This window comes from Anas acuta, chromosome 2, assembly GCF_963932015.1.
Source record: "Anas acuta chromosome 2, bAnaAcu1.1, whole genome shotgun sequence".
In the NCBI taxonomy this organism is placed as follows: Eukaryota; Metazoa; Chordata; class Aves; order Anseriformes; family Anatidae; genus Anas; species Anas acuta.
In genome coordinates, this window is record NC_088980.1 from 38,551,204 (window position 1) to 38,576,633 (window position 25,430).

At 33.2% G+C, this 25,430-nt stretch overlaps 1 protein-coding gene across 1 annotated transcript in view; it reads left to right on the plus strand.

Moving 5' to 3' along the window:
• Nucleotides 1-25,430, plus strand: part of KCNH8 (potassium voltage-gated channel subfamily H member 8) — a 181,283-nt gene that overhangs the window by 108,149 nt on the left and 47,704 nt on the right. Inside the window, exons 6-7 of the mRNA XM_068674337.1 lie at nt 4,646-4,803; nt 10,325-10,532. Coding sequence (XP_068530438.1) covers nt 4,646-4,803; nt 10,325-10,532 — 366 coding nt within the window. The remainder of the gene's footprint in view (nt 1-4,645; nt 4,804-10,324; nt 10,533-25,430) is intronic.

Sequence of the window (25,430 nt, forward strand, 5' to 3'; positions counted from 1 at the left end):
GTGCATATAAATATGCTGCAGAAAACAACTAACTTGATAAATTGTCAAGAAGACATTTTTAGTAAGAGACAGTGATGATTTCACATCATTCATTAACTAATAGCATCAGTTATACTTTTACACTTTTACATGTCTTGTTATTGCTACACATTCAGCAAGAAGGATCTGCTCCCTCAATTTATCTGAGATTAGCAAACCTATTGACTTCTGGATTATCACTTTTAAGGTTGCTTTTTGTTTTTCCCCCTGAATTATTAAAATTATTCTGGCAAGTTTCCATTTCCGTAACATTTCTCCAGTTTTATGATGTCGTATTGAAAATTAATACTGGTGATTCAGCTTCAGACTTGTAATTTTGTTAACCGCTGATGTTTCCTGAACTTCAGTTGCATTTTCTGTTTTACTTTGTAAAAGTAAAGCCTCCAGTCTTGTGGAGGCTTTTTTTTTTTTTTTTTTGGTCCGTTGGTTCGCTGGTTGTCATATGTTTCTTATGTGTTTTTTAAACTAGCAGGGCTTATTGAATTTCCTCAACGATCTGATTGTTAATTCATGCTTAAAAAATGTTCAAATCATATGTATTGATAAAACACTTAGTCTTAAAAAAAATTCTTTTACACTTCCAAGTTCACATCATAGATAGTCATCTTTTCAAAGTATGTATGTATGTATGATGAGATCATATTTTGCAGGTCCGAATGGTTACTGGTTTTTAATCAAATGTAACTTTTTTTTTTCCCCTTTTAAAATAATTGTAATGCTAATTTATCCCAAATTCACACACCATTTCCAATCTTATGTTAAGTAATTATTCTTTTAGAGGCTTTTGAGAATTGAATAGTAAAGAACACTTTTATAACTGGTATATATCTGCATCTAAAGGCACCTACAGTGTTGTGTTTATTGTCCTACACAATATGAACGTACATTTTTCAGTAACTGCCTCTCTATTTGTAGGCATAAATTGTCCTTGAAAACGAGCATACCTACATTGTTTGTGCCTGTATTTCACTGCCAAAATAGAAGCAAATGTATGAAAGTTGAAGACAGGATAAAATATATCAGAAAAATAACTTTTCCCATCAACATTAAAGAGCATAAAAACAACACAAAAAACAACATTGTTTTAGAGCTGGAACAATTACCTTTTTTTTTATTGTAAAATGGCAAAATATGTATCAGAAGCACCCTGTTTTTTTGGATGAACAATATGTATACAAAAAAAAAATGTATTTGGAAATGAAATTAATTAAATGTGCGTTTGTCTCACTACATACTGAAAATGAAAATCCAACAGATATTTTATAGTGCTTCTCTGATTCTGTTTTGAAAAAAAAAAAAATAATAAAAAAAAAATTCTAGGGTGATCAAACTAAAATTTAGTAGTTTGGTTTTGTTTCTAAGTGTGAGGCAGGTGTTTTTTTCAGTTAAGAGGAAAAAATCACATATACATAATTAAGCATGATGTTTTATAGCAGCTACAAATTTCATCAGATCCTTTTGTGTTTCACAACATTATCTAACATAATATAAATGCACAAAATAGATATATCAAGGCAAATCTGAGCAGAATTCAAGGAGGTGATAAAACTGACACTTTCATAACATTTTATACCAATATTTGGCACTGCTTTAGATGAATTCATACCTTTTTCCCCAGAAATATAGGGGCCCTTGGCCCCAATTCTTCATAGCTTCCATCATCACAATGTCCTAGCAGCACATGACAACAAACTCGGAGTAAAGCATCTATATAGGCATGCTAAAGGAAAAAAAAAAAAAAAATGATACTGTTGTTCTTAAGATGGATGCACAGTCATAGATACTGAGTAATCACATCTCCTGTTCAAACATGTATGAGTTAGTAATTCATTTCGGTGTCAGCAATTCCACTATTTTTAAAACAAAGTGTAAGAAACTTGTAAAGTTTGTAGGTGGATGAATTTCAGTTTCAAACTATTTTGAAGAAGAAGAGTGTAAACTGTTATAGGACTTCAGCAGTATTTTCTGCATGGGCTGTATGGCAGCTCTATTTGAGTAACTGTGGTCATAAGGTATGAAAAGGTATTTTACTTTTAATGTTCTTTAAGCATGAAAATGTTCTGAAATTAAATTCTTGAAATGAAAAAAATGCATTAATATGCACTAGTCAATTAATATGTACTAGTCCATGTTCCCTCAATGAGGCAGCATTTTCAGTTGAGATTCTTTTATGTTTAGTTAATTGACTCAGTTAAAATGAATCCATTCAGGTACTACTTCTCTTGCTTTCCTTTAAACTAGTTGTCCTCGTTATACTAGCAACAATGTAGGAGATTTTCATTTCCAAAGCCAACTTCAGAAGTAATGGCACAGAAAACAAAAACTACAATAAAAATAAAAAGAGAAAAAATGGTAAGAAATGAAAAGCAATGTCCCCAATGAATGGAAATTTCCAGACATAAGAAAAATACCTAAGAATAACAAGAAACACACTACCTGAAAAAAAAAAATCTGGCTCATTTAAACTGAGTTGAGTAATATTTAATTATTTCATTTTCAGTGCGTGTGTGTGTTCTATACAAGCACTTTTTTTGTTGTTGTTCATTATTTTGTTTGTTTGGTTTTTAAATAAATCATAGGAAAAAAAAAATTAATGCTCATTTTTGCATTTCATTGTCTGAGCAGAGTCTTTTCATTCATGCTTGCCAGTAGTTGTATTTTCACCAAATGAAAATTACAGAATAAAATTCTATCAGAAACTCTGTATTCATTTTCATGTGTGTATAACAGGAATAAATATTTTCAAGCACCATGAACTGCCCCGAAATCCAAGAGTAGATGAAACAACAGTCCTACTACTCCCCATTTCTTAGTTCTAACATGATGTGCAGTGTTTGTTACATTTTTTAATTTTGAAGAGTTAAATGTTGAAGTATGCTGATAGTTTAGGACTTCACAGTTTTTTTTTCAAGAATTTGCTTAACTTGGGACAGGGTTTGTGAAGAAAGGAAATATCTATATCCAAAGATAAAACAAATTTCTTATATAGACTGAACCATTTAAATACATTCTGTGTTTATTTCCATTTACAAGGCATATATCAATCACCTTCCTATATCTTCACCTTCACTGGTGGGCAAGAGGCTGGATTTGGTTGTAGGTTTTTCCATTTGGCACTTTTACCTCCCCTTCCCCAGAGGCTGTAAGAAACCTATGTTTGGGGCAACAAACACTTCCTAAACACATGCACAGTCCTTGCTGTGCATAGTGAGGAACCAGCCTTCAGCAACAGCTGCCACCTCTGTGCAAGAGCGGCATGTAGAAGCAGCTGCAGGCATATCTTGTGCCTAACAGACAGAAAGAAAGCAATGCTGTCATTGCTGCAAATGGTATAATGAATGCAGTTTCCTCTTTGTAACACTTAATAATACGCTACACAGATTACAAATTGCACAGCTGACAAGTCTATTATGCACCAAACTAACATCTAGAAAGCTGCCTCAAAGAAAGACCTTTTGGGCTTTTGGGTTGCCAAGACTATCACCTTGAAGTTTTTTGTTCGTTTGCTTGTTTGTTTGTTTTAATTATTATTGTGAGGAAAAAAAAAAAAAAAAGAAAAAAAAAAAAGAAAAAAAAATACAATTGCATTCTGAACATCTTCCTGACATTTGGGATCACTTTTTATTTTTTTTCTTTTTAAATGAGATGGTCTTCAAAATGAGGTGTTAGAATTTGTAAGGTAGTAAGCCAGTAAGCTAGTAAGCTGTAAAACACCAACTTTTTTGGTTCATTGCACTTCTTTCTGCCATTGTAAAAGTTATATAAGAAGTTCTCACAAATGTTGGTAGAAACTGGGTGCATAGCTTAAGGACAGATTATAGTCTTCATCATGTAGGACATGAAAATAATTGAGACTGTTGTCAAGAGCTGAGCTTTTAGTTGAGTGTTAATGTGTTTTGGCAAGACATGTCAAAACTATATCTCATACCGAGAGTCACTCATCCTGGAACATTAAATAGGAACATGTAAAGTGCACAAGCCATGAAACATTTCATACCACTTTTGTGATCACCATCATAACTGAAAAGCCTTTTTTTTTTGTTTTTGTTTTTTTTTTCCAAATGGGTTCAGCACTTTTCTATTGAGAAACAAGTAGTTTACCCTTGAGAATGACATTTATCATCTATGCTGGACAGAAACTAAAAGAAAGTATCAAATTGGCATTTTAATTTAAGTAATTAATGTCTCGTGGGTTTGGTGGTTTTGGTTTGTTTTTGTTTGTTTGTTTTTTGTTTTTTTTTCCTGAAATCTTAAAATGGTTATCCATAGGTTCTATGCACAATCATATCTTCATTTTTCATAAAGAAAGCTACAGTTGGAAAGTAGTGTATGCGGTACTGTTTAAAGAACAATGTATTTATTTTAATTCAAGCTCCCATTGAAATCAACAAGTTTTAAATATTTTGAATATTCTTTTTACTCTTGCAAAGAACAGTTTTGTGCATTTAAATCTATGGATCTGTTACCAGCATGTGTTATGGGTTTCTGTTTTAGATTCCAGTCTTTGCTATGCATAAAAAAATACAATCAATGTTGTGGTGGGGATTGCTATCCCCCAGAACAAAGAAATCACTGTCTCTAATTCTATTCCTTTTTTGTCAAGCAGATATTATTTTAAATTTCCGAACAACATATGTCAGCAAGTCTGGCCAAGTTATATTTGAAGCAAGATCTATTTGTATCCACTACGTGACTACCTGGTTTATCATTGATTTAATTGCTGCACTTCCTTTTGATCTTCTATATGCTTTCAACGTCACTGTGGTAAGTACTAACCATAGTCTATTTTAATAGTTGTTTTGTTTTGTTTTGTTTTGTTTTGTTTTCAGAAGATGGTTTTGGTGTTTGTTTGTTTGTTTGTTTGTTTGTTTTCTTTTTCAAATCCGGAAACTAAAACTGAATGAAGTAAAATACATTGGTATCTTCTGCAGCTGTGTTGAGTATTTTTACTTTGAATGCTAAAGGAAGAAATAGAATGCTAATTAAAAGTATTATGAGGTTGGGTGTCAATGTGGTCATTCATTAACATGAAAGTAATATATGTAAATATCTGATCCATTATCCTTAATTTGTATATAGTTGCACTTAGTTCATTCTTGCTTACAGTGCTCAAATATAATTCTCTGTGGCCTTTGCTTTCTTATGCTGTGTTCAGTTATTGAATTTTTCAATTTTTATAAGTTGTTATGGTGGTAATTGTTGTTATGGATGGTTACTTCACTCATATGGGAATCTTCTTTCTCTTTACTGACAGGCATTCTAATGCAAAAATTACAGCATGATAAATTTTAAGTATCATGTTAATTTATTTGTGTTCTAATATCTATTAGGCTGATCATTAACTTTAGCTTTGGTTTCAATTCAGCTTTGTTATGTATTTAATTACAAAATGCTTAAGCCTCTTTGAAAAATGTGTGGGTCCAATATCTGTTGATTTCCCTTAATGTCAGTTGTGGTGGGTTACATTTGCATTGGTTAACTTATGCTAAGACAAAGGTTTTTCTTCTCATAGTCCTATTAACATTAGTAGAGCAAGAATTTACTAATCAAAATGAAATAGAATTTAAAAAGTTTAATATTGGAAAGATAGTGTTGGCAGAGATTTCTCAATTTTGTGGATTTTTAACATTAAGAGACTTAGGCTTTTAAGCTGTTTGCTTTCCTATTCTCAGGATTTTGATCTTCAGTGAACAGATGCACTCAATCTCATTTTCATTAAATGTGAGTTAGAGACATGTACATAGGTGATAGGACAGACAAGTATCAGAAAGCAAAACGCTAGTCAGTAAACCTCCTATGTAAGGTATACTGTTTGTTTTTATTCATTTAGTTTCACTTCCTTCAGTGATCTCCCTTTTCACTCCATTTGTTATATTAAGAACTGTCACTCTTATGCTAGTAGCTTTTAAAAACAAGCAGATAATAGATCCACATTCTTCAATTACTGTGTTGTTTTTTGGTTGTTGTTTTGTTGTTTTTGTTTGTTTGTTTAAACAATGAGTAATCTATTTAACTACACTACTATCTCAGTTTGTCCTTTATGTTAAAACTGAATAGCCACTATAAATATGTTGTTATGATTTTTTCATTGGATGAACCATGTCTGATATTTTTCTTCTTTGTTGTTGTTCAGGAACTGATATTCTTTCTGTAATAACTTATTGAAAATAAAACATTATCTAATAATTATTTTTACGGTTTAAAAAGTCTCAATATTACAAATGTTACTATAATATGATTAACACATATCTGCTGTTTGTTATTTCTTTTAAATTTTTTCCCATAACAAGATCACTAATATGGTGACTAAGAATACCCAGAAACACTGATTAATTGTAGATCCTTCATGAGATGATTAAGGATACATTCAGTCATTCAGTCCTCAATACTTAACTCCTCAAGTAATAAACAATATATAGGCATGTTGATCTAGAAATAAGCATTGACTGACAGGCATAGCTCTCTATATGCCCCAAGAGTTAAATGTCTCATTAAAAGTTTTCCAATGTATAGTCTGTTTCTTTCATTTGCTCTGGTCCAATTTCAGTAGCTATCTGCTGTATAGTAATGACCAATACACAATAGTCAAGGGCCAATCTTTTCTTCCCTCTGGCAATTGAGATGAAATCCAGAATGTAGTCTGTACCCTGTATTCACCCTTGCAGACTTAATTATTTTGTTCTCTATATGATTCCTCGAAGGGAACACAGTGTTTACTACATTGTATTTTCCATAGTGGTAAGACAAGGCAACAGTTAATATAATCCTCAAGACTGCAATGACTATCAACTGTTTCCAGAACGGGGGGAGGTGTGAATCACATTCCACTGTTTTCAGACTTTATTGAGTTAATAAGCTATTTCCTCATGTCTGTTCTCAGATTTTCACTCCATCGACTCTCAGATGTTGCCTCAACAGAACGGTGAGAAGGGGCATCAGGGAGCATCTCACTCCTTTGCTGTTCAGGCCCCAGCACAAAGGCCAACTCTTTAGGGATGCTCTAAATTCTGCAAGCTAGGTATAGTGCCATACATACATGTGTATGTATGGCACATATATATCATCCTCTGGTTGGAGATTTGTGTAGTTAGAGTGTGTGGAAAAGCTGTGGAGTCTCTTGCTATCTGTGGAGATATTTCAAAAGAAAACAGTGAAACCATAGGAATTGGTCCTACTGCTTTTAGACCTTACAAGCATTCTACATTATCATTACTGGGTAAACATTTAGAGATCTGAGACCTCAGGCATGTTTCTTCCTAACCTCAGTGCCTGCTGAGACCCTAGCTTCTCTCATCCTGGTATTCATCTGATTTAAGGAATCCCTTCATCCATGGAAATGTTCTGTGAAATGCTGCCGAAGCAAAAAACCAGGCTGTTAAGCACTAGTCATCATGATTTAATTTGCTCAACTCTGAGCAACTATTGGTGGTATAGAGCCAGTAAAGAAAGTCACTTTTGGAGAAAAGCTGGTTAATCAAGCAGAAAAAAAGAATTAAAAATTGCTGCCACTAAAATTTAAAATGTATCACGTTTCCTTGTTATTTCCTTTTTGTCATAGGACATGATGCTTCCAAGCAGAGAATTCCTTCACTACTTTTGTAGCAACTTTATTTCTCAGTACTTCTCAGTATCACAGAATGCTATGAATGAGTTTTGGTTTTAGACAAAATTCTGACTCTGTCACTTTGACAGAAAAAGGTTAACCCAGCTAGTCTAAAATGATTAACCAAATGGAAAATTTAGTTGGCTTTATATTTGTGGGCAGAGCAAAATCTACACAGACACAAGTATGAGTGCTGACTCCCCATTTTGTCTTTCTAAATTTATGACAAAGAACAGAAAGCTGCCTGATGGCATTTGAGGTCTTTCAATGACAGATTAGACACAATAGAAGAATGTTTGGTGTAACTAATGAGGAAATTCATTGCAATTATGTATGATTAATTACAACTGTGTTCAAATTTATGAGCAAATTATTTTGGAATGAAGCAGTATTTAGCCTTAAAATGAAATGTATCCACTTAAAAAAAAAAATCTGATTTTCTATTTATATACTCAGCAGTATTTTGTAACAATAACAATGGTAATGATTTAGTCACAGATAATAACTGGGTGCACTTAGAGTAACAGTACTTTTGATATTTCTTATTTATGAGAAACTGATTAAAAGACTGATTTCACCTTATCTGTTATTATTTGTTTGTGCTGTGGGGGAACATAAGCAATCATATAAAGATAAGAGCTCCATAGTGATGAACACAGCACATATGTGTCATCTATATTTATGTTTAGATATTACTGCAACACTGCAACTGTCAGTCATGAACAGGGACCATTTCTGTTAAGAGCGAAACAAATAGAGCCATGTTTAGCTCAAACAAGCTGATGAGTGAGATAAAAAATTGAGACAGGAAAAAAAAAAAAAAAAAAAAAAAGACTGGGAAATGTGTTGCCAGAGAAAAAGAGTAATTTGTTATGATGAACATGATATTCAATTAGAATAATTGTATTTTATTTGTGATATAATTATTTTAATGCAAACAAGGCAATTCCATCAAATATTTTAGGGCCTTCTGCCCCAAACTGCAAATATTCTTGTGCTTAAGGACACAGACATAACTAATTTCACATACTTATATTAATAGACAAAAAAATTGCAAGAAGAGAGGACCCTGTAATAGCTTGTGTGCTCTCATGTCAAATCTCATTCCTCACAGCTGTAAAATTCAAAGAAATTTAAATAAGTGTTATGTTTCTGTTTCTGTTGTTGTTGTTGTTGTTTATTTGTTTGTTTGTTTGTTTTTCCCTACTATGTCTATGAGAAAAAAATATTAAGGCTCTTGTGAAAAAAAAAAAATATATATATATGAGCATGTAGTGAATAGTACATGAAGGTCAGGAGAGAATTACTTATTTATTTTTCTTTATAGTTTTCCCACCTAATCTCTTAATTTCTGGGATTGGAATAAAATCAATGGTTCATTAAACCTTCATGAATAAATTTAAAATACTCCATGTTACAAATCTTATCAGGCAACTTACACCCAGTTGTTAAAACATGCACACCTCTGAAATGAAGTTTTCAGGTTATTAGTGTTGGTAATAGAAGCAGAAAGGTTTAACTATAGGTTATTCTGGATTAGCATAAACAAAAGATGTTGATCCAACAATGCTTTGAGACTTCCTTTTCAGAGAGCTCATTATATTGCTTTGGGAATGCTATGAGAAGATATGTCAAGTTTGACACTATTTTTTTTTCAGTCTGTAGTTGTAGGTATCCTGTATTTGCCAAGTATCTAGTAAACTTTAATCCTAATGTCTCATTAATGAAGGAAAGAATGTTTGCTATTAATGAAATTTTGCATATTTAGTTTTTGAAAAAATAAAAATTGTGTCACATTCTAATCTGCATATTGTTTGCTAAAGCCAAGAAACATGAGCCAAGAATATTCCATGAAAACTGAGAGGTGCACAAACTCTGGTGTGGATATAGGTTGGAGGATGCTCTGGATAGAATGGGATGTTTCAGGGGCTTCTCACTTTGTGTATTTCTGCATCTTCTCTGGGGCCAATCCTTGTACACCTAGAGCTCTGAGAATATTTTTTTTTGCTTTTGAAACATACACTTGAAAGGCAATAGTTTTTTAGGTAAGGAATTTTTAAACTAGTATTAGAAGTTTTAATGGACTCTGTCTGACAGTCTTTTGGACTCTGAGTTAGTACAGTGCAGTAAAAGGAACACAGGCCCCTGAACACAAGTTTAAATCTGAACAAAACATCTGAGTCTTCATTCACCTCTTTTGCTTCCTTACTCTGCAAAATATCTGCTTTGTGTTGTTGTCTATTCCAGGTTTAATTATTAAGCTGATTTCATGTCATGTCTATTTAAGTGGAGTTATACTTACTGTTTGTTTGTCTGTTAGCAGAAACTGAAGATCATTGTTTGAAGATGCTTATTTTGTTTTTTCACACAGGAGTCAAATGAACCTTGAACCAGTCTGATAATTTAGTTTCTTTTCTAGAGCAGGGAAAGATCTGGTTTTGTGCAAACAATTTTATAAAAATAAAATTTTATCGTTTTGAAAAAATTAAAAAGGAAAGATATCTCAGGATTTCATTGTACGGTTTAAATCTAGTATTAAGTACTAAAGTAACTAAAATAAATATGTACACAACAAAAGTAAAAATCCATACAGATTTAGAGGATGGAGTTTCATTGCAGCAAGAGAGGTATTGTGACAGATGTCAAGAGCTGACAAGTTGTTTTCTCTATTTGTTCTCCTAGGTTTCTCTTGTCCACCTCCTAAAGACAGTGCGGTTGCTCCGTCTCTTGCGTCTCCTTCAGAAGTTGGATCGTTACTCCCAGCACAGCACAATTGTTCTCACACTTCTCATGTCCATGTTTGCCTTGCTTGCTCACTGGATGGCTTGCATTTGGTATGTCATTGGGAAAAGGGAGATGGAACAGAATAACCCCCTTACCTGGGACATAGGTAAGTTATTCTTTCACGCACGTGTATGTGTAAGTATACAAAAATATATGTATTATATAAAAAATATATAAAAATATATGTATATAAACAATTTGATGTTTCTTGGCTTTGTTTAACCATATACAATTATTTAATGCTGTTTTTAGAGAAAAGGGATTGCTTAAATCCGATAATTTTTAGTTATCAGGTTGTACGCTGAATGTAAGTATTTCTTTAAAGTTAACTATCAAACAAGTAAAGGACAGAAATTTGCACTAAAAATGTTGGAGTCTGTATCCGGTCATATAAATTCAGTGTGATTTGTGTTTCTCGAGATCTTGAAAATTTGATTCCTCATTAGTCTTCTCTAAATTTATAAACTGAAAAGTAAATTTCTATCTACTTCAAAAAGAAAAAATAATTCTCCTTTAATCTCTAAATACTATGTGTTTGAGCTTTGGCATAAGTCTTTCTTTGGCATAGCTTTAAATGATCAGTTTTAAGCAAGGAGGAGGAGCAATGGGGGGTGGAACCTTCTTCTTCCTTCCTTTTTTCCTTCCTTCTTGCTGGTCACTAGCTCTTTTAAATGTCCACTGAATGTGGACATTTTAAATGGTTTAAATGTCCAAATATCCTGTGGCTAAATGGTAACAAAAACATTCAATAAGAAAAAACAGTATGTGGGCAATCTCTGACCAAAGAGATTGGTGCTCTGAATTTCAGATCAGCCTGGAAAAGAGGGTTAAAATGTTAAAATGGAAAGAAAATGGGAAAAGTGGAAAAAAATGAGATTTTTAACGTGTTTCCATGTTTAGGAAATCAAGGATCTAGATAGGAAAGAGCTAAACAGACAGCGTAGCACAGTAGAAAACAAAGTTTTTTGCAAATTAAACAATTTATTAGCAGAGATTCCCTCAAGCATGCTGACTACTCTTTACTTTACAGCGAAAACAGATAGGCCCTGAAATGTATTCAAGATAAAAAATCCCTTTGGAAATATTGTTTAGCTGATTTGCAGACTGTGGTATTTTTGCACAGATGACAAGGTGTTTGACAATGGATAGATGGTATTGGACCTGTCAAGTTATATTCAGTGTTTAGTTTCCAACTCACACTTCTTTCTGTTTTCTTTGAATATTCCAGATTTACTCTTTAGATTCTAAACTTTCTTTTTTTGTTGTTTATTTTTTATTGTTATTTCTAAGGGTTTTATTCCTTTGTGATATTGTGAGATACTGTGGAGATACATATCTTTTACTGTATTTTTCAGATGGCATATCAATATTAAGCACCCTTTTTCTCCCTTTTTCTTCTGGGTCCTTATGTTTTCTGCTGTTTTTTGTTTGTTTGTTTTTGTTTTTTTTTGTTTGTTTGTTTTTTGTTTGTTTGTTTGTTTGTTTGTTTTTATTTTACTTTTAATTTTACTTAATTTACCTTTCACCTGAAATCTACAATGTGTTAACTGAAGCAGGAGATGAAAAGGCCAGTGATAAAATTAACTGGGAGGAGAAAACTCTGCTAGTTTTCCTTAGGCTTTTAAATACTAAAAATGTAATTAAAAGTGTGTGAATAATTTAGATTATATAAGTTATCTGTAAGAGGAACAGAGTGAATATGCGACTGTTTCATAAACAATATCTGTTGGTGAGACAGAGTTTCCTAGAAGGAAAAATATTTGTTGGGGGAATGATGTAAACACCTCTGGCCAAAGGCTCATGAGGTGTATTTGGATGTCATTATCTACAATTATTATCTCCTTTAATTTCTTTCTTCTCTCTTAACCCTTTCTTCTCTCTTAACTCTTTATTAAATATCTAATAAAGATATGTCTGAAGGGATAATTACAAGTATGTTAAAAGTGCCTGTCCTCAGATGAGGTGAGGGTGCTGTGCAAGGAAGAGGAAAAAGGAAAGAATGTTCAATAAATCTCACCAGTTTGCCCATAGCTTACTTTAAGCTTTTATATAATAATAATAATAATAATAATAATAATAATAATAATAATAATAATAATAATAATAATAATAATAATAATAATAATAATAATAATAATAATAATAATAATTTATTATAATTAACAATAATAAAATTACTATTATTATTATTATTATTATTATTATTATTATTATTATTATTATTATTATTATTATTATTATTATTATTATTATTATTATTATATTTTGTTGTTTATTTCTCTATAAACCTGGTCCGTAACCTGCTGTTGAACACTTCACAGAGGGCGAAGTTCTCAAAGAAAAGAGTGCACCTGTAGGGGATGATACACAAAGAAAGCCCACTGTGCACAAATTGGTCAAATACTGGTAACAGAAAAACAAATCCAGAAATAGTAATAATAATAATAACAATAAAAAGGAAAGTCTCTCTGATGGGAAGTAGCTGTGAAAAAATATTGTCAGCTTGTGTAGGCCACAAATTATAGCCTATTTCAAAGCATCCATCACAGTCCTAGTGATGAGGATGGGCTGCATCATTGCCTCCCCACGGGTGATGGCTGGTGGCAACTGTCTTCTTAGAACAAAACCTAGTTTATTCAGAACAGAGCCATTTCATGTAACACCTATTTGTGTCTCAGCGAAGAATGCTCTAACTGGGTTTTCCCACATTTCACATCTTCTAGTGGGCTTCCTAGGAAGGAGTTGCTCCTTAACAGCCTCCCAATGGCTTGTCTCACCATGAGACTTGGTAATGTTTCCTGCAGTCAATGCACCTCCCCGTTGCAAGGGCCAGGGCACTTCTTAGCCTTATGCATTCTTAAACTAAGCCTCCCACCTGGCAAAACTGCCTATTTGTTGAGCTTACAACCTGATTTTGTTTCATTTTTTTTTGCCCCAGATGTGTGTTTGTGTATTTTTGTCTGGAAAGCTATTCTACCGCCTTCATGGATAGTCTCTGAAATATTTAGATGCTATAAATGTATAACAAAAATTACACTACAATGAGTCTTGCAAAGCTCATGCAGTTATTGTGCAGAAAAGCAAAATGATAGCAGTGCCATATCTGTCAGAATGGTTATTTCTGAAGTTAAATATTTATGACTCTTGTTTTGTTTTTAAGGGAAACGGTTTAAAATATTTAAATGTTTTAAAAATATTGGAAACTGGTTACAAAGACATTATTTCGTAAAGACCACTTCAGCACTAATAAAATTTCTATTTAAGATTGTATGTCACATACATGAACTGAAACAAAACATTAAGTAATTCCTTCAATCCTATTACTCTATGTATCCAAGCTTCTTGCTGATGAAATATAGTGAACTTAAGTCTTGGCCCTCTGTGCTATAATCTTTGCCAGTCTGGTGATACAGAGATTATTATATTAACTAACTTTTCTTTTAACCTTAAGGAAACTTCAAATGACAATTCTACTACACCATTCACACAGTATCTGTGTGGGAGATATATTGAGAGGTCATTTAGGGTATAAGTGATTATGCAGACTAAAATGAGGTTTTGAGATCATAGTGAACCACAAACAAATAACGCATACAGGAGAAAACATGTTTCTGGGTATAATAAAGGTAATGATTGTAAGGCATAGAGTATTCTGTTCTATTGCATGAAGGCTTCAGCTGGAACTTTTTCTGAAATTTTGGATAATGCATAAGAGATTTATTAATGCAGGCAAGGCAGTAGAGTGTGGTCCTTATTCTTCATTGGCAGGTTTTCATTTTTAAATTTTTGATTTAATTATATTATTACTGAAGCTAGAGGCTCAAGTTTATGTCAGTAGAGCTTACATAAATTTAATTTCAAGGAGCATTAGGAGGCTCTGTAATTGACATTGTTAAAAAATATATAATACAAAAATAACATTCCTCTACTTTTTCATTAAACAGAATGTCTCCCACTTGGAAAGTATACATTTTATTCTTCACTGGAGTGTCTCAGCCAGTGTCTACATGAAGAAGTAGTGCCTTGGGTATGGATACTGCAATGCACACAACAGCTGAAATTTAGGGACAGGTTTGTTCTAAGAAGGGAAATCCACTCTGGGACTAAAAAGAAAATTCATTTTTATGTGTGCATCTATTTTTGAGGAGGAGGGGAAAAAAAAAAAAAAAAAAAAAAAAAAAGCTCAGAAAGCTTGTGTCACGGATTCAAGACCAAGATCGTGCTAACACTGGAAACCAGCATTTTAAACTGTAATGCTGTAACATAGTACTTTGAACCTTGCTGTGTTATCAGATATGCGCCATAGCCCAAATCTCACAACATTGACTTCAGTGGGAGTAGCATTTGTTTCTCTGTATCTCTTCCTCTGGCCGATTTTAACAAATGAGGTGCTTAATTTGCATTTGGATTGGGGCAATGGGAGTGATAATGTTCTCCCTATGAAAATACACAGAACAGAAAAGTATATGTGCTTTGTTCTTAGTGGTAAGACCTTTTTCCTCCTTATTTTTTTTGCCATGTTGTGGCAAAGTGACAAGGATGGGGAGGGAGGACTGTGAGGATATTATTGATGAACTGCCATGATGAAGTATTTACTAGTGTTAAATACAGATATTTACTAGTGTTAAAATCTAGATCTTCAATATCTCTTACATAGCTCTTATGTTGATATTTTAACTGACTATGTGGGGTATTTGGAAGATATTCATTGTGGACACAGCCTTGAGGTGCTAGAGATCTTTACCTCAGCAAGCTTTTCCTCCTCAGAAAGCAGTCACTTTGTGTGCAGCAGCTTAACTCATATCTGATAAAAACATGTCTGATAAAAAGCTTTGTTAAATTCTTTGCTATTACATTCCATGTTGTTCTCCTCACTTGTTTCATGGGTTAAACAGATGTTACCATGACACACGGCATGATTTTCAGCCATCTGTAAAAATAAGATTAATTTTCAGTTAACAGACAAATAGAGGCTCAACTGCGTTGAGGCTCCTGACTGATCCTACCACTGTAATTCCTTTGACTTCAATGCATTGGTGCTCATTTCTATATGTTTAACAATTATCAGATTAAGGTATAGATAAGGGTCCTTATTGTGTATCTGTGGTTTTGAATTATTATATGCAATTCCCTTTCAAATTCCTAACAAATATAAGAAAAGACTTTTAGATCTGTTGCTATAAGAAACAGATTATATTCTGAGAGAGCCATATGAGCTGTTGAAACTCACCTGTCTTGAACGTAGCGAGAAAATTAGGAGAAGGCCAAGAGTCAGGAGGCTACTTCCCTTAGACAGTCAAAGTTGTCAGGTATAATTTCTGTAATTGTCTTCCAAAAATTCCTTGCTGACCACCAGAAATTCATCTGCAACTTTTTGTTATTCCACCCACAGTATCACTTATAACACCCAGACTAAGGAGGGGGTTATTAGAGCACAAATAAATAAATAAATAAATAACCCATACTTTTGTACAAATTCAGGTATGTTCACTTTAGGAGAAGCTTTAAAAACATGTCATTCTTCACTTATTTACATTTCCATAGAATACCTCCATTCTCATTTCAGGTTTTTATTCTTTTTATATCTAGGACACTTGGCTAAAAATCTGTATTCTAGAATAAAATATTGGGTTAGCTTCACTGCTCCAAACACACACGTTCATCAGGTTAGAAATGGCATGTGTAGATTTATGAATTCTTGCAGGGAAAAATGAATTTTATGCTGACTGAATTGCATAGGACATCATTCATAAGCCATGATCAGTTGTTCATCTCAATCTCCCATCTCTGTACCTGAATGTTTGATTTTAATCTCCTTTTCATCTGCTTTATCATGTTTTTGATTACTGGTATTTTTAATATTTTGTTGTCAGCAATAACAGAATCTATTACTTTGGAACTCTAGTCCTTTCTAATTTTTAAGAGCTGTCTTTAAGAAAAGGAATAAAAGATACAGTTGTATCTTGCATAAGTGCTAACATTTTCAATTTATTAAAATGATTTATAATGCTGTATAACTGGGGAAAACTGTATTGAAGGTCCTTGTGTGTGTGTGTGTATACATACATCTGTTTGTCTATTTTGGATATCAGGAGGAGTTAAATAATCTAGCTGAAAATTAATTTCTAGTTAGTATATGAAGGAAATGATTTATGGCTGCCATTCTAGTGAAGTATTCTGGGCCATCAGTGTCTTAGAGACTCCGTCTCTACATTTGGGTTATTTCTTGCAACACTTTCATAAAATAATTAACCTGTGGATTGTGATATATGACCAATGAATATATTAATTGGATAAAGCAAGACAACTACTTTGAAGCCATGACAATTTTCAAAGCACCCATCTCACAGATAATTACAAACTGCATTTATTACCTTGTATATTATTTGAAAACAAACAAACATAAACAAGGAAGTACCACAATATTGAAGTATTTACCAGTGATAAAATAGCCTAACACAGTTGAAAAAGAAATATGAAATGAGAATGCCTTTCTCTTCTTCTAAGAACTAAAATAGTTTAATTATAATCATGAAAAATTATAGTGAATAAATGTATTTAGTCATTTCAAAACAACTTTGAAATATTTCTTTAAATTGTGATAAATACATAAATAATTAAAATAATTCCAGTGTAGAATACTAGATTTGTGACATGATTCAAAGAAACTTATGGTAAGAAATATTTATGAAAGAAATGTTTTTCTTTTATCTGGTTGTTTTACAGTTTGGAATAAGGAGAGAAAGTTTGGATTAGGGAGGGAAAGTTCATCTAGATTTTGAAGAGAAAATTCAGCCTTTTCTTATTTGCATAGAATTAGAATTAGAATTTTTCATACAATATGAGCAGAGGCTGATTTTGTTTTGTTTGGCTTGCTTTTTGTTTGTTTGTTTGTTTGTTTGTTTGTTTGTTTTTACTTGTTTGTCATACTTTTAGAATAGACATAGAGAAATTTAACTGCCACAAATAGGTTTATACTCACACTTATAATCACCTCACCATATGCTGGAAATTCATGTGGAAACACATTCTGTGCCAGGTGAGGACCTACTCATAAAGGTTTATCTGAAAATGTGGCCCTGCTTTTCTTCCTGCTTTATAAGTAATACATAAATTTTAGGAAAGTTTTTGTTTGTTTTAAATCAACAAGCATCCCACATTTCAGACCTACGTATACCATACCTTGTCAGGATTTACAATATAAATTTAAATTTAAAAATAACCTTCAATCTAATTTTGTGGAAATCATTCAATTTTGCATTTGAAAACCCAAAACATTCTGTGTTTGACAGAGTTGTGGCAAACCATTTGTTGAACTGAACTGAAACATTTCCTTTGTGTTAAGTTTAACATTAATTTGTATCTCAGCTGCTTTGAGCCTTAGTCAGTTTTATTCTGTCATTCTTCCCTGCCGTTCTTTTCTACAGGTTCAGTTTCTTGATTAAACTACATTTTCCTTTATATACCAAACCTTGCCTTCTGATTGAACCATTCTAGCAATCACAAAATACCCCAGGACTGAAATACCCCATTGGATTTTCAGTCCAGACAAGATAGGAATTAAAGTACCTTATTAAAAGGATTATGAGGTTTTTATGTATTCAGTAATACAATTCCAAGGTTTTGTACCCAGGACAAAAATTTTGTACAATTTTAAAGTGAAAAGTAAAAATCTGGTGTGTGGATGAAGCCCGTGAGGTTTGACAAAGTTGAAAATGCCCTGCTGTGTCTAACTGCAGATTACCTACATTAATTCCACAAAGCATTTTTTTATCTCAGTGGAAAAACTGCATCTGGACCAAGTGTAATAGAAATTACACTATTACTATCTCCAAGTGTAATAGAAATTTTCAGTGCCATGTACAGGGGGAAAATCTGCTTAGTATACACCCAATGAGGGAATAGTCCCAAGAGGCAAAATAACACCATGATCTTTCCACACAGCTTCTGTAACAGAAATATTGTATAGTGTAATTTCTTGAAAGTTGCAAATATTCTGTATAAAAACATTGCTCAGTCAGTCATTACATCAGACTCTTTATGCTTAAATGCTGTACTTCTGATCATAGAGTTTTGGCTGGAACGAACCCCTGGAGTTTAGCTAGTTCAGCCAGCTGGCTGAAGTAGGACTATCATCAGCAATTAATCAAATCAGTTCCACTCAAATCATGAAAGCTAGCAAGAATGGAGACTCCTCCATCTCCTTTGGACATCTTGTTCTGGGATTACACTACACTTCATGGAGAACTTTGTACTGCTTTGCTAAAACATAAGTGTATATTACACATTGCTGGAGTAGGAGGTTTTGTTAAAATTTCTCAGAAGTTACTACCTCTGGTTTCAAAGACCATGGCCTGATTGTTAAAATTAGTATGTCTCAATCCAACTTAAAAATGGGAAGTCTTCACAACATTTTTTGAAACCTTTTCAGCAACTGCATTTTATTTGAGTGGACTGCCTCTATCAGCCACATATTTTAGGTAGAATCCCTAGCGTTTTAGAATGTCATATTGTATTCCATAGTGATCCCATAGTGCCTGCTATATTTTTTCTTTCTACAGTGCAAACATTCATTACATTTTTAATCTAGAAATGTCATTTATGTATATTCCTACTTTCTATTTATCTATCTTTTTTTCTGCCCTTCAGCAGAGCAACAGTTTGTTGAAAGAAGGGTTTTCTTGTTACCAGAATAGAAGATAATTTCCATATAAAAATGAAGAAATTATTCAAGACTCTTTTCTTTCCAGACTCTCTTCCACTTTAACTGACCTTTGGTTGACAATGTTTAAGGTGAACTAGTAACTACTTTCAGAAAAAAAAAAAAGATTGTGAGGTCATGACATTCTACATTCTATAAAATTTTACACAAGCCAGATTCTGTAAAAAACTTATACCTAATTATACTAAATCATTTTTCATTGTCAGATGTAAGATAACTATAGATAAAAATGCCAACGCATAGGATTATATCACACCCTTCAAAATGACTTCTCAGATCTGTAGATATGGGTGTTTTAGTCTCAGAACTGTCACTTTAAACACATGGAGTGCTTTCCCATTGACACACTAGCTTTCTTGTTTTGCTATGATGTTAAGATATACCCTTGGAGTGAGGTATCCCCTGTTGTACCCCCTCACAAAAGCTCACTGTATTTGGATCTCAACTTGCTTCATTCAAATGATACGTAGAAAAAATCATATTGAAATTATTGTTACTTAGGTTATTGATTCAAGGATTAGAAGATTAAGAGAAGGCAAGAGTAAATGAAGGATTTCTGTGTAACACTAGTTGATATGTAAAACAATAGAAACATTGAGTTAATAGAAACAGTGTGTTAATTTAATGTAGTGTTTATTATATGACTGCCTGGTTAGGGCAGCATTGTTTCAAAGAAAGCAATGGAATGGCTCCTTAAGTAAGAATGCAGAAGAAAAGATTTAGATTATATTGTGGAATCTATGAAGCAAGCAAGGATAGGATTGTGGTGAGTGTTAGCATACTTAGCTGTTACCTAACTAACATGGATGCTATTAGTGTAGAAGACAAGGAGAAATGGAGGTCACGTACACTGTAACAGTCTATAATGACCTGAATTGACCTCTTACTCTCATAACATCCCCTGTGTGATTATGCTGGGTAGCCATATGAAAACTAGCATGGTGTTTTTGCAACTCTGAATTAATCCTTTCATTTGTAATTAGAATTACTCAAGGAAATATTTATGTGCTGAGGCATCTGCCCCTGTTTTGTAAAGTTGCGAGGCTGCATTTAAATGGATAGAAATTGCTGACAATTGCCATGATTGGTGGAGTGAGGGAAGTGGCAGAAGTGAGGCAGGGTTGACAATTGTATTAGTTAGCTTTGAGAAGAAGAGATAACTCTTACTGCAGACTACTAGCTAACAGGCAGTAGTAGCACAGAGTGTAGCACGCTTCACTGTTTTTATAAAATATGTGATCTTCTTTTTGCAAATAAGTATCTCTTTGTTTTACACAGATTTTAAGGTATAGACTACCTCTGTCATTGCATCCATCTATTTACAGATTCTGTTTCACAAGTGAGTATATTAAACTCACTCTCAGGAACAAGAAATTGCCATATAAATGAAGTGCCAAAAGACTCTAGCTTGGGTTTCTTTGGTGGTGAGAACTGAACAGATGAGAACATCAGGGCAGAGGTGAAATTAATTTACCAACTATGGTAAGAATTACATAATTAGACTATGGCACACTGCTTACATGTAGATCCACAATTTTGCTGGCAGCTTAAAAACTGATGTTCTTTAAGTTTTTTGTTTGTTTTGTTTTGGGGGGTATTTTTTTTTCTTCATATTTTGATAACAAATGTTTCATGTTAGTGCGATTCATATTGCCTTAAGGAGGAGGGTAATAATTTCTTAAAAGAAAGAGGAACATATCACCTGTAGTAGCTATAACCTTTTTCTGCAAAACCTGGACTCTGAACATATAAAACTGCAAAGCAGGTTCCTAACACTTCAGCTGACAACATAAAAAAAGTGTCAGAACCTTTAATTTTATTGGAACAGCATCTGGGATCCTAGTTATGGGTCAGGACCCTCTCGTCTCCATTGCTCAATTAACACAGAATAGAAAGGCTGCTCAAAAGGGTATTAAATTCTAAATATGAGATAAGAAAAGCTCTAACAGATGGGTACAGATTGATGGAGCACAGGGAAGCAAAGAGGGCATATATGAACATGCTCTTTTCACTGAGTGAACTAAAAACACTAACATTTCTAATTCCACACTTAGCTGCAAGGTGTTTGATAGCCTAGAAAATGACTAGTATTCACTATGCCTAAGGAACAGCAATGTGAAATGCTGAGACTCTTTGAAAAGTAGATGATTTACAAATTATTTATATATTTCCAGTGATAGAGTTGTAATTTTATTTCTTAAATTACTTATATCTTTAGCCTTGCATGTGTTACCTATAACTTAAAAATTAAGTGAACATTATATGAGATGACAAAAAAAAATAGAGTTAATTTGTTAATTTATTCTAGTTTATTACAAACTTTTTTTCTTGGTGAACAAGGATAATTAAGAATAAAGTCATTTGTCTTCACTGCAAATAAATCAATGGCATCAGAGCTATATCAATACACTTTGCTGGTTAAAAATAAAAAATAAAAATAAAAAAGTTCCATTAAAATATGTAGATATATACAGTACTTTTTGCATATTAACTGACTGTCACAAAAGTGGATATTGCAGACATCCCCATTTGATCTTTTCAATGAAGTGTGGAAGAAGAAAAAAACACTGGCTTGCAAAAGCAAGAAAGATATAAATCTCCCATGTATCTAAATTTAGCCATCTGACAAGTTACTGTAGAGAAGATTTGTGCATGCTTGCCACAGAGAAGAGTATCCAGTGTGTTTCTTTTCTACATTTATCTACTTGATAAATGAGACTGAGCAACTTATGTCCTAGTTCTACAGGAATGCAGCTGCACTTACCTTTTACACTGGAGATTCTATGCAACAGTAAGCAAAAATATTTAGAGAAATATAAAATATTAAGGGAAATGTGTTCTTTGCAAATCTGTTTAGTTAGATCTTAAAACAGAACCTTATGTGTAATAGAGTCAGATCTTGGAATAAACACATCTCTACTGTAAAGGAAATATTTATATTTGTGTTATACTAGGAGACTGTGGCAAAGATGTATTGGAGAGTTCCTCAACATCATGAACAAAAGATCTGTCTAACTCTCTGGATTGTTTATTCATCTACAGAATATCAGTTGAGTGCCCCAGAGACATAGTCTGCAGCCTTACGTGGCAGCAAAGTAATAACACAGGTTGAGGTTATAGTGACAAGCCATCCAAAGCCTGCCAAGCCAGCCTCAGACAGCCCACCAAAGAGGGCAAGCTCATCAATCAAGTTCCCATTCCACATGACAAATGGAGGAAAAGTCTGGTATTAACCTCTAGGGTTATGCAGAGCACCAACTAACTGTTTGGAGACTGTCTTGGAGCTTCACTCAAAAAGACTTGTCTCCACCCATCCTGGTCCCATCGCTTCTTTCATATTTCACCAGAATGCTCTATAGCCGTTGACATGAAATAACTTCTTTGGAAAGAGGGTTTTTATCCACATGTTGAAGGAAAAATGTAAGTAACTAATTCACATGAACTATCTATATTTTGCACCTTAAGAAATATCTGAGGCTCTGACTGTGGTATTGTGTCTAGACTAGTCCCCAGGAAATTGTCTAGACAAACAAAACTGCAGAAAAAGAGCAAAACTTTATTTTGCAGTCAAAATAAGTTGGGATTTCATCATCTAGTAATGTTAATGTTTAATGCGAGCACATGATGAAGTTTTGTGAAGAATCTGAGGCTTGAATTGTGTGCAGCTGTTAGTAATTCAGGTACACTGTGCTTTGTGCAGTGTTTACATAGCATTTTGCATTAGGTGGCAAAGCTACAGAATTTCAGCCTGTTCTTGCTTGACTAAAGAAGTATTTTTTAAAAGGTGTCTTTCTGACAATGTTTTTTACAAAATGCTAGTATTACAAGCATTGTAAATCAGGCCTATTTCTTTATCAGTTACAAGCTATGAATGTCTCCTGGAGTGATCAACCAGAGAAACTTTGGAAAGAGTATTATAATCCATGAACATGTTATAGTATTTTCATTGGGCTGAATTAAAGGCTCCTCTTGAATAAAGTCTCTCTCCTTGCACCTGTGGCTTTCTTAAATGAAAATATTAATTATTTAATACATGTAAACCAAATATTGCTGATGACTAGAGATGAAATGGATGAAATGTTCCCATGGAGGAATTTTGCCAGTATTCCCAAAGGCACATCAATTTTATCACAAGAATATACAAATTTTACTTTCTTACTATAAGCAATGATATTTGCAGCCTTCTCACAGTCAATTTAGAGTTGAGTTTTGTCAAATAATTAAAACTTAATTGTCATTTTTTTGGTACTTCTGTGCGTTCAGCTGTTTTTGTTGTTATTAGTGATATTACACTTAGATCTTAGGTTTTTGTTTGCTTTTTTGTGTGTTGTGTTTTTGGTGGTTTTTTTTGTTTGTTTGTTTGTTTGTTTTGTTTTTTGTTTTTTGTTTTTTTTTAATCCCTTTATTGAGCACCTCTTCATCCTGAAACTACTAAGTTCATTGAATATTTATTGCACCGTGAAAGCTTCATTTTCAGTGACTACAATGGTCAATATCTTGTTATGACTTTGTCTACTTACATGAGTTAAAGCTCTACAAAATGTAATTATTTGTACAATAGCTTCTAAGCTTATGTTCAATTAGAAATACAACAGCCAATTTATTTACAAAGAGTATTAGTCAGCCTTACAAAAGAATTCCATAGGATGTCACTTTTCAAATTAAATTAATTTTCAGTAGACTTGACAAAGGTTAAGCTTGTATCTAAAAATGCTGCTACCAGAGGGAGTACACATTTCGTTTGGAAAGCTCCTTGGGTTTCAAAAGCCTAAAACATCTGTCTCATTGCATGTTTCCTGACTGTTTAAAAACGTTTCATAAGGTTCTAGGGAAAGAGATGGTTTTCTCTAGACCAGAGTCCAAGAAAAATACTAGTCAATATATCCGCAAAGGGTAAATTTGAGGCAGGCATTTCAAAACTGATCAGATGCTTTCAATTGAAGAAATTAATGTATCTTGAGTCTGTAAGCTTTATGAAACAATAGAACATACATGGGCCTTCTATTTTCATCTTTATTTTTCTTTTCTGACTGCTCAGTGTCCAAGTTCAAACTTTCTCTTGGTGATGGCATAGATGATAAAATCAATGGTAAAATTCCCAAATCCTAGAAGAGTATTATGACTTCATCTAACATACCTGCAGCTCCTTGTTTCCTGGCTGTAGATCTGAAATAAGGACTGTCAGTAGTGACCAGGGACTGCTGCAGTGGGAAACCCCTCAGTGCACATGGTTGTTTTCATTAAAAAATTTATCCCATTGATAAAGGATATAATTTCTTGTCTACTTTTTTTTTTTTTTCCTTACTAACCTCAAACTGTTTGCTTCTACTTAGATTAGCAGGCATGACATACACAAACTTCTGTGTTAAAAGTTTTTTTTTGTTTTATTATTTATTTTTTTTTTATTTTACTATTTGGCTGCTTGTTTATATTTCCTATGTTCCAAGGTACAGTTCTGGGATTGTGACTGCTGTTATTTTGTGTGTTAATAAAATCACATGAACTATCAGTTTCAATATACACTCAAGACACAAAGATATTTTTCAATATACACTCAAGACACAAAGACATTTTTCTTATCCTTTGATCAATTCTACTGTTTTAATTACAACAATGAGCACTTAGAATATGATAAATGTGATTTTTCTAAAAAATGTAAGTCTGTTCTATAGTCAAGTCTGTCAGGTGTGGTTTTGTAGAAGTATAAAGTATAAGTAGCATCTAATAAAGCCACTGTCGTTTTTTTGTGTTTTCATTTAGAGCCCAAAAGTTTTTTAGCTGAATCAGAAAAAATATTATTGAAACCGAAACATAGCCCTTAAAGAAATCCCATACTGGACCTTTAGGTTTACCCTATAGTCATTCATAACATATTCCCTTTCCCTACTACATAACATTGTTTATTTTCTTGGATGAAAGAGCCAATAAATGAATATGTTCTGGCCATAAATGAAGTTCAAATACTCTTTAAAGATAAAAAGATAACGGTGAAGGGGCAGATAGGCCTTCCTAACTTTGTTTCCTAGCAAAAAGGGAAAGGCCCCCTGAATTATTCTCTCAGCAACAGCTGAGAGAAGGTTTGTCCCACCCTTGTTCCAGCATCATGACCACTTGATCTTGAAGGAAGCATTCCTGCTTTCAGGTGTTTGGGGATACTCTGAGAGACAGTCTTCAAACATACCTTTTTGCACTTCCTGATGCAGTAGTCTAAAATAAATAAAAAAGTTTTGGTTTACTTTCTAACTAGGGAAGAAAAAAAAACACACACACACACAAAAACAA